Source organism: Salvelinus namaycush, unplaced genomic scaffold (genome assembly GCF_016432855.1).
Source record: "Salvelinus namaycush isolate Seneca unplaced genomic scaffold, SaNama_1.0 Scaffold631, whole genome shotgun sequence".
NCBI lineage: Eukaryota > Metazoa > Chordata > Actinopteri > Salmoniformes > Salmonidae > Salvelinus > Salvelinus namaycush.
In genome coordinates this window covers 126664-135071 of record NW_024061344.1, presented here as the reverse complement: position 1 = coordinate 135071, position 8408 = coordinate 126664, and the positions used below count along the sequence as shown (strand labels likewise).

General features: G+C 46.7%; 1 protein-coding gene across 1 annotated transcript; it reads right to left on the bottom strand.

Annotated features, from left to right (window-relative positions):
• Window positions 1-3729: 3729 nt before the first annotated feature.
• On the bottom strand, window positions 3730-7154 carry LOC120042195 (WAP, Kazal, immunoglobulin, Kunitz and NTR domain-containing protein 2-like). The gene is made up of 2 exons (XM_038987072.1): window positions 5512-7154; window positions 3730-5115 (listed from the first exon to the last, which is right to left on the bottom strand). The coding sequence occupies exons 1-2, from the start codon at window positions 5757-5759 to the stop codon at window positions 3906-3908; spliced, it is 1458 nt and encodes a 485-aa protein (XP_038843000.1). The 5' UTR covers window positions 5760-7154; the 3' UTR covers window positions 3730-3905.
• Window positions 7155-8408: the final 1254 nt, after the last annotated feature.

Here is an 8408-nt window from a genome sequence, read left to right as displayed (position 1 = left end):
CATTAGGATGGAGTCTGCTAGGGGGATCTAGCTATCTACATTAGGATGGAGTCTGCTAGGGGGATCTAGCTATCTACATTAGGATGGAGTCTACTAGGGGGATCTAGCTATCTACATTAGGTTGGAGTCTGCTAGGGGGATCTAGCTATCTACATTAGGATGGAGTCTGCTAGGGGGATCTAGCTATCTACATTAGGATGGAGTCTGCTAGGGGAATCTAGCTATCTACATTAGGATGGAGTCTGCTAGGGGAATCTAGCTATCTACATTAGGATGGAGTCTGCTAGGGGGATCTAGCTATCTACATTAGGATGGAGTCTGCTAGGGGGATCTAGCTATCTACATTAGGATGGAGTCTGCTAGGGGAATCCAGAGCAGGTTTTCCGCTATCATCGTCATTATTATGTTTTTGCCAGGATTTCAGAGATCCATTGCTTCATATCATTGCTATGACATCATTGCATGATACCTCGCTATTTCTTCTGGCTGAGCAATTATGACAGAAGGATCCATTTGAATATCCTTTGATAGCATGAGTCATGGTCGAAATCTATGGGATGTAAATATTCCTAAAGTTATGTACTTTTTCAGAACCAGTCAGTTTAAGAATCATCAGATGATCCAGGTTGGATGTGATTGGTAAAAGATGAGCGAACCACATTGTAACACCTGTAGCAGTTGTGTCTTGTGTCCCTGACATGTAACTCCTCTAAGTCATCAACAGAGGTCAGTGTTTCTACCTAGAATAAAGGAGAGTAGAAAACTGCATTACAGTGTTAATGTTTTTAAAACTGTAGCCTATACCCAAACACAATAAATATGATCTGTATATTAAGGAATGAGTCAAATAATGTGTAAAGCATTTTCAGGCTGAAAGCAGAGATGTTCTCATCAGAGCATATAAGACTAGCCTAGTTTAAATGTATCCATCTTGAAAATAATCTATTGCCAGAAATGTGTTTTCAAAGTTGCCATGATTTTGTTTCCATGGCTACCAAGAGATGTGTGTGCCTCTAAGCAGAGCTTGTGTTATTATGGTCTGTTTGGTCTGTGGGTTCAAAGTGAACTTGAGCCTGACTTCTATGTCTAGGTCCTGACTAGTTCCGTACGTAACACTTGTCAACAGACCTTAATGAAAGTGGTCTTTTCCTCCTGGCCTCTTTTTCATTAGCAGCTTAGGGGGTCAGGGGTCAACCCTGTGCTGTGTGTGGGCCCGAGGGGGTAGACGGGTGAGGGGCCCACCCTGGGAAAACCTTGTTGACTCTTTATCCTTTATTTCCCTGTCCCTCTTTCTGATCTAGTCCCAGTCACAGTGTCAGCCTCGGATCAAGGCCAAGCCCCAACACGACTACTACCTACCTACCCAGTCCCAACCCTAACCCCAACTCCAGCTCCCAGCCGTAACCCCAACTCCAGCCCCCAGCCGTAACCCCAACTCCAGCCCCTAACCCCAGACCACTACCTACCCCAGTCCCAACCCTAACCCCAACTCCAGCCCCCAGCTGTAACCCCAACTCCAGCCCCTAACCCCAGACCACTACCTACCCCAGTCCCAACCCTAACCCCAACTCCAGCCCCCAGCCGTAACCCCAACTCCAGCCCCTAACCCCAGACCACTACCTACCCCAGTCCCAACCCTAACCCCAACTCCAGCCCCCAGCTGTAACCCCAACTCCAGCCCCCAGCCGTAACCCCAACTCCAGCCCCCAGCCGTAACCCCAACTCCAGCCCCCAGCCGTAACCCCAACTCCAGCCCCCAGCTGTAACCCCAACTCCAGCCCCTAACCCCAGACCACTACCTACCCCAGCCACAACCCCAGCTCCTGACCCTAACCCCAGACTACTAGCTTTATACCCTAGCCCAGGGACCAGCCCCAGCTTCAGCCTTTTACCCCAACCTAAGCCCTATCTCCAGCCCTACATCCTAGCTCTAGCCCTTTCCCTTTACCCCAGTCCCAACCCCCCCCAGCCTCCAGCCCTGGCTTCAGCCCAGCCAGCCAAGTCAAAAGTTCAAATTCTGCCTTAAACACAGCCCAGTCTGTGGGCCTACCACCTCCCCCCGCGTCGGGTCAGAGAGTGGCTGGAGAGAGAGCACTGAGATGAGAGAGAGACAGACTGCAGGGTGCCCATCTGATGGAGAGAGAGAGAGAGAAAGCATGCATCACTCCATCCCAACTCCACTTTGCTTTCCCGTCACCGCCCCTTCATCTAACCCCTCACTTCCCCCTCTCCCCCTCCGCATAGCCCCTTTACACAGATGTGTCCAGCCGAGGGTGAGAGAGATGGCCTACATCCTTTCCTCCCCCTCTCCTCCCCCCTTCAGTCAGCCCCTCACACATGAAAGATCTGAGGGCCAGTGGGTGGTGGGTGGAGGATGGAGGGCCCAGCCAGACCCAGACACAACACAGGGCCGGCCAGGCTGCTCTCTTCTCCGTCCCCCTGGGCTCAGCAGCTCTTCACAGCTGGGCTGGAATGTGACCTGCTCCAGATTTAATGCCAAACTTGGCCCTCCATGTGAAGGGGGGATGAGGAAAGGGGGTGGAGGAAGATAGGGGGCTGGTATAAACTAGAAAATGACACGCACACATGCACAATTACGCTTGCATGTGAACATACAAATACACGCAGACAGACAGACAGACAGACAGACAGACAGACAGACAGACAGACAGACAGACAGACAGACAGACAGACAGACAGACAGACAGACAGACAGACAGACAGACAGACAGACAGACAGACAGACAGACAGACAGACAGACAGACAGACAGACCACCTGCTGCCAGTCATTTTACAGGTATAGAAGCATAGCGCAACACAGAGATAAGAAGTGGATATTCTTTCAAAGTGTCATTTTTATTTCTTTACCATTGTGTTATGAACATCTTTATCATTTGGATTTACAAAATAACACAAAACAAGTCTGTCCATTATTGAATTGGATGTATCTCTAAAAGGAGAGGATAAAAAATAAATATGATGTTAAGAACAGTTCATGTACTGGATAAGCAATCATGAACTACAAAGTGGTTTCTAGTGGAATCAAAGGAGTTGTTTGATTCCACAAGCTTTACATTACATTATCGTGAGCTCAAGCACTCAGAATATATATTACAAAACGTCTCTTTCAGGATAACATAGATACTTTAAGTCAACATAATATAACATTCATATTAACCAAGGCACAGAGTTTAGCTATCTGACAGGCATTAGTATATTCATACCAAGATAATATATTTGAATTTAAAATATTATTCAAAGAGACATTTTAGTTTAACTAAAATATTTCCAAGGTAAGCGCTTGATATAAGTCATCACTACAGTACTATATATGGACATTTAGCTCTCCTTTCAGAAAGTGAATCCACACAAAGTATAAATCTGTTGTTGTTTTAAATATACCTCCAGCCATTTCCATAGTACAGAGGAGCCCCAACACTTAATGTCTAAACTTCAGAGTAAAAGAGAGAGAGAATCTGGAATCAGCTAACAGCAGCCGTCATCTGAGAAAGCCATGGATCTTCTAGATATCCACTGTATATGGGGAACATCAGAGTGAAGGAGATAGCCAGTGGAAAATATGACAAAATGCATACAAAATGTGACTTCTATGGAAACTAATGAGAAAGTCATGGGTAGGGAAACAGCTTGTTGGATCAGTGTTAAGGTATTTGCTCAGTCCCCACCTTTAGGAGAAGGAGAAAGCAATAATCAACAAATGCCATCATCCGGCTACTGAATGGTAAGAAACTTTGAAAAAGTCCCAGTCTACTCTTCTAGATATCTTCCCTACTGGATAGTGGGGAAATCTCAGACAATAGCTACTACTGGATGCTAGAACCAGTTTGCTCTTCTTGACATAGACAGCTCTTGTACAGGATAGTGGGGATCTCTCAGAGAGTAACTACTGGTTTGTTGGGAACTCTTTGAGAAAGTCACAGGTCTTCTTGTGAATGACCTCTCGGAGCTTCCTGACCCTGCGTGCGGTGGAGCTCCCCACGAAGCTGTCGGGCTGCAGCACGGCCATGCCGTTGTGGACGTCTCCCATGATGATGAGCTGCCCGTTGGCCGTGGTGATGTTTGGGCATGGGCAGTTCCAGTCCATGTTCATCAAGGTCACCTCCAAGGGTTCCTGGCCGAAGAACTTGAGGCCCATTTTCTCGTCCTTTAGGATCTCCTCCACGGTGATCAGGGCGTGGCCCGAGTCCTGTTCTTCAGGCAACTCTGTCACGCGCCCCAGGATGATGAAGTCGCTCTTGCAGAAGCTGGTCACCATCTTGCCCCGCGGTTTACACATCTTACAGTTATGGTTCTTCGGATAAGGACACATCTCCTCGCAGGCCTCTTTGGATTCAAAGTTGTTTTCATTGCCTCCACAGCCGCCCCAGATGAAGGACTGGCACTGTTTGAGGGTGCTGCTGTAGGCCCAGCGGGGCTCGTAGGCCTTACAGGGTCCCTGCAGGCTGGGCAGGGAGCAGGGAGCCGACAGCTCCGCCCCGCACGACAACATGCATGTCTCGTAGCTGTCAAAGTGGTTGCGGTTCTTGTTGCACTGGCTGTAGGTGAAGGTGAAGCAGTTGTTCCTCTTGGCTTCGTAGTACCAGCTTATGCTCTCCTCCCCACAGTCGTCACTGTCTGGCCCCTTCAGGCACTCTTCGGCGGGGAAGGGGAACGGGTTGGTGGCATTCCCTACCTCACCCTCCTTCCGGCCCGTGTCTCTCTGGATCACCGACAGGGGGTTGTGGGAGGTCACAGCCCCCCCCAGGTTCTTGGCCGTGCAGGTGTAGATGCCGGCGTCCTGTTGCTGGGCATTGTAGATGACCAGCTGGCCGATGTTGGTGACCACTACGTTCCCCTGCACGTGATTGGGCCTCATCACTGTGTTCTCCTTGCCCTCCAGCTGCTTCTCCCAGGTCACCTCCGGACTGGGCTTACCTGACACTTCGCACAGGAAGCTGGCTGTCTCGCCCACGAACACAGCCTGCTGAGTGGGGCTGCTGAGCATCATTGGAGGATGGATGTCGGCCGGGGGGGTGGTCTCCAGGAGGGCAGTGGTTGGCCGCAGGGTGGTCTCCATGGGCAACGGGCTGGTGTTTGGCCAGGTGAGGTGGTACCTGCAGAGGTGATGTCAGTGAGAGAAGAATAGATTAGTTACCACAGTAATGTGATCCGCCTTGAGCTGGGTGTGTGATAGACAAAGGTTGGTACAAGAAACTAAAATGCATAAAACAAAAGCTAAGTGCAACGCTAGATTGAGTGAGCATTACTCCTGTGTAACTACAGAGGAGTATGTACATCTCATACAAATACAGAAATATAGGGTTATTATGTCTACAGTTATAATTCAGAATCCCATCTATTGATTTTCAGTTCCTGTTACCATAGAGATGGATATCAACATAACAAAGCAGTCATAGTACAACAAAACAGTAAACACCGCAGTCTATACATAACTTTTCTATTAACATGTGATTAATATGGGAGTCTATACATAGATGTTTCCTGTTTACCTGCAGGTGACCACAGAGATAGAGATGCCCTTGGAGCAGGCCTCTGCGTCCATGTAACACTTGTTGTAGTAGGTCATACCGTCTGAGGCGCATGTGAAGTGGGGCTCTCTCTCACAGCGGTCCCGGCACTTACACACGGGCTGGCCCTCCCAGATGTCGCACTCGGAGCCCTGCTGCGTACACATGAACTTGTCACACTTGACCCCTTTTGGCATGCCAACCGGCCCCTTCTTGCCCTTAATGTCCATGTAGCGCGCCGCCACACAGCTCTTGTTCCCACACACGTTGTTGCAGCATTTCTCAAAGTTTTCACAGTCCTTGGGGGTGATAGGGGATACATGGGAGGTGTTCTGTTAGGATCAGCATGGTTCAGTTCATTATGCACTCAGGGAACATATAGGATGTTAAGGAACTTGAGAGTGATGCATTTTCTAATGTAATGAAACAATACTATGCAATGTGAGGTTGGTATTGTAGGCTATACATTTTACGTGCTTACTTCTCAATATCTCTTAATGCAGAGTAATACAAGTTATTAGAGTGAATAGTCATGGGTGGCAGGTAGCCTAGCGCTTAAGAGTGTTGGGTCAGTAACTGAAAGGTTGCTGGTTCGAATTACTGAGCTGACTAGGTGAACAATCTGTTGACAACAAATGTAATATTGTGGGTATATACACCAGTGTCTGCTATTTCCAAAAACTGTAGTCTATGAACAAATATCTGATTGAGGAGATATTCAATCTAATTCAAAGAGAAATGCAGAAATAAACAACAGAGGCAATGTGGTCACAATTGAATTTTAATGACCAAAAACAGTGCGGAGTGCGCATGTCCCACTTATCTCCACCTTTCATTCCATGAATGAAATTGCAGAAACTTTATGTAGATAAACTTTTGACACAATAAAGTGTCCCCTATTTGTCTCCAGCCCGCGAGGAAAACTGATCCCAGAAACTCACCCGGTCCAACTCGCACTCGCGCATACAGGTGCTCATGGCGTCCACCCACAGGTTGGGGTTCATCTCGTTGGGGCACATGCCCGCGTGAGAGTACACCACTTTGTTGGGCATGGACATTGGCATCGCTTTCACCCTCACACAGCTGTCTATGATCAGGAGCAAGACGTAGCACTGTCCAAAGAGAAACCAGATCCATCGAGGAAACAACATCCACCACATATCCAGCGCGTAACGGGACTTTCACAAGGATCCCGAAGAAATAAAACAAGATCCGAGGAGCGTCGAAGTTAGCAAAATTTTCCCGATGAGTGCAACAATATTAAATGGTCATAAATGACAAAGCCAAAGGGAGAAATGAAGTTGAAATGTAAAGTAAAATGTGATAAAACGGTCAGGAGGACGTGTGGTCAGTGCGGAGTGTTGCTGCAGTGAAGAACTCCGTCAGTCCGCTGGTCAACGTTTAATAGTCTGGAGAGATTAGGTGGTATTTGAACCCTATTACTTAAGATCTAACTACATGAATTACAGTGGCTAGTCTACCCCGACAGCAAATCCCAGGCGAGCTACAGTTCTGATGAACATATTAAAAAGTCCGCAGCAGCAGCAGGCTCGAGCAGGGACCGCCGGCAAAATACCTGTGCTGTGCGCGTGTGGTGCGCAAGGCGCGTGTGACACCTTTTCCCCCTTTGTGTAAATAGTTGGACCACCTTCATTGTAGCCCACTATGCAGTACTGTAAATGTGGAAAACATACTGTGGTAACATGAAAACAAATTATATTCATACTGATATAAGTATTTTTATATTGACACAATATTTACTCTTATGTTGATACACATTTAGATATTTGGATAATAATATCTAAACAGTTAACTATCTGGATCAATATGGCCTTATTGAACACATTGCATAGTGCTGTTTTCAACCTTTCCCAGGAGTGGGTTCACATCTTCAGAGATGAATCAGTAAAACCATGTGGAATGAGCTTAATACATCCACAATACTTGCCTGGGGAAGGCAAAGGGTTTCATTCTTGGAGATCTTTGCTCTGAGACTTCTCTCCTGCTACTGTAGGTTATAGGATACTCGGTGGCATGTAGCCTAGCAGTTAGCGCGTTGGGCCACTAACCGAAAGGTTGCTAGTTCAAATCCCAGAGCCGACAAGGGACGTGCCCTTGAACAAGGGACTTAACCATAAAGTGCTCCAGGGTCGCCATAGACAATGGTTTGCCCCACTCTCCAAGGGTGTCTCAGGGAGAGTTGCGATATGCAAAACACATTTCCTATTAACACATGCATATAATACACACTTGTACATGTGTGAAATAGGACAAATATAAGCACTGACCAAATGATGAAGACTATTGTAGGTCATACTATACTGTATGTACAGTGTGAATGGGTCTCCTGGTGATGGCACCATACCCAGTGATATTCTTCACAGACACAGTATTTTACTTTCTAAATGTATCAGTTACTAGTTACCTGTCCAACATTTTAATCAGTAACTTAACTTTTGGACTACCCAAACTCAGTAACATAATCTGATTACTTTCAGTTATTTTTGGATTACTTTACCCTTAAGAGGCATTAGAAGTGTCATCATAGTGGTCTCTGACGTGTGGTCAGACTCCCTCAGCTGCAACAAACATAAACTTGCTCCTTTTTCAATGCTGAATTGAATGTCATTGAGAAAACAGATAGATGACATAATGTATTTTTTTTCACAAACATCCTCTCTGAAGTAATCATCTAGTTTTTTTCTAAAGTATCTGCAATCTGATTACAATATTTTTGCTTCTAACGTAATTGATAAACATTTGTTTTACATGTAACCAGTTACTCCCCAACCCTGTTTGTCATCCTGGGGTCAGAGGTTTGTATTGAACTCCGGAGAACGCTCACACATCTCCCTACTCGGCCACTGATGAATATGCCT

Coding starts and splice junctions, on each gene's coding strand:
- LOC120042195 (XM_038987072.1), bottom strand. CDS start 5,759: ATGGACATTAAGGGCAAGAAGGGGCCGGTTGGCATGCCAAAAGGGGTC. Junction 5,116..5,511: donor ATCTCTGTGGTCACCTGCAG/GTAAACAGGAAA, acceptor TCACCTCTGCAG/GTACCACCTCACCTGGCCAA.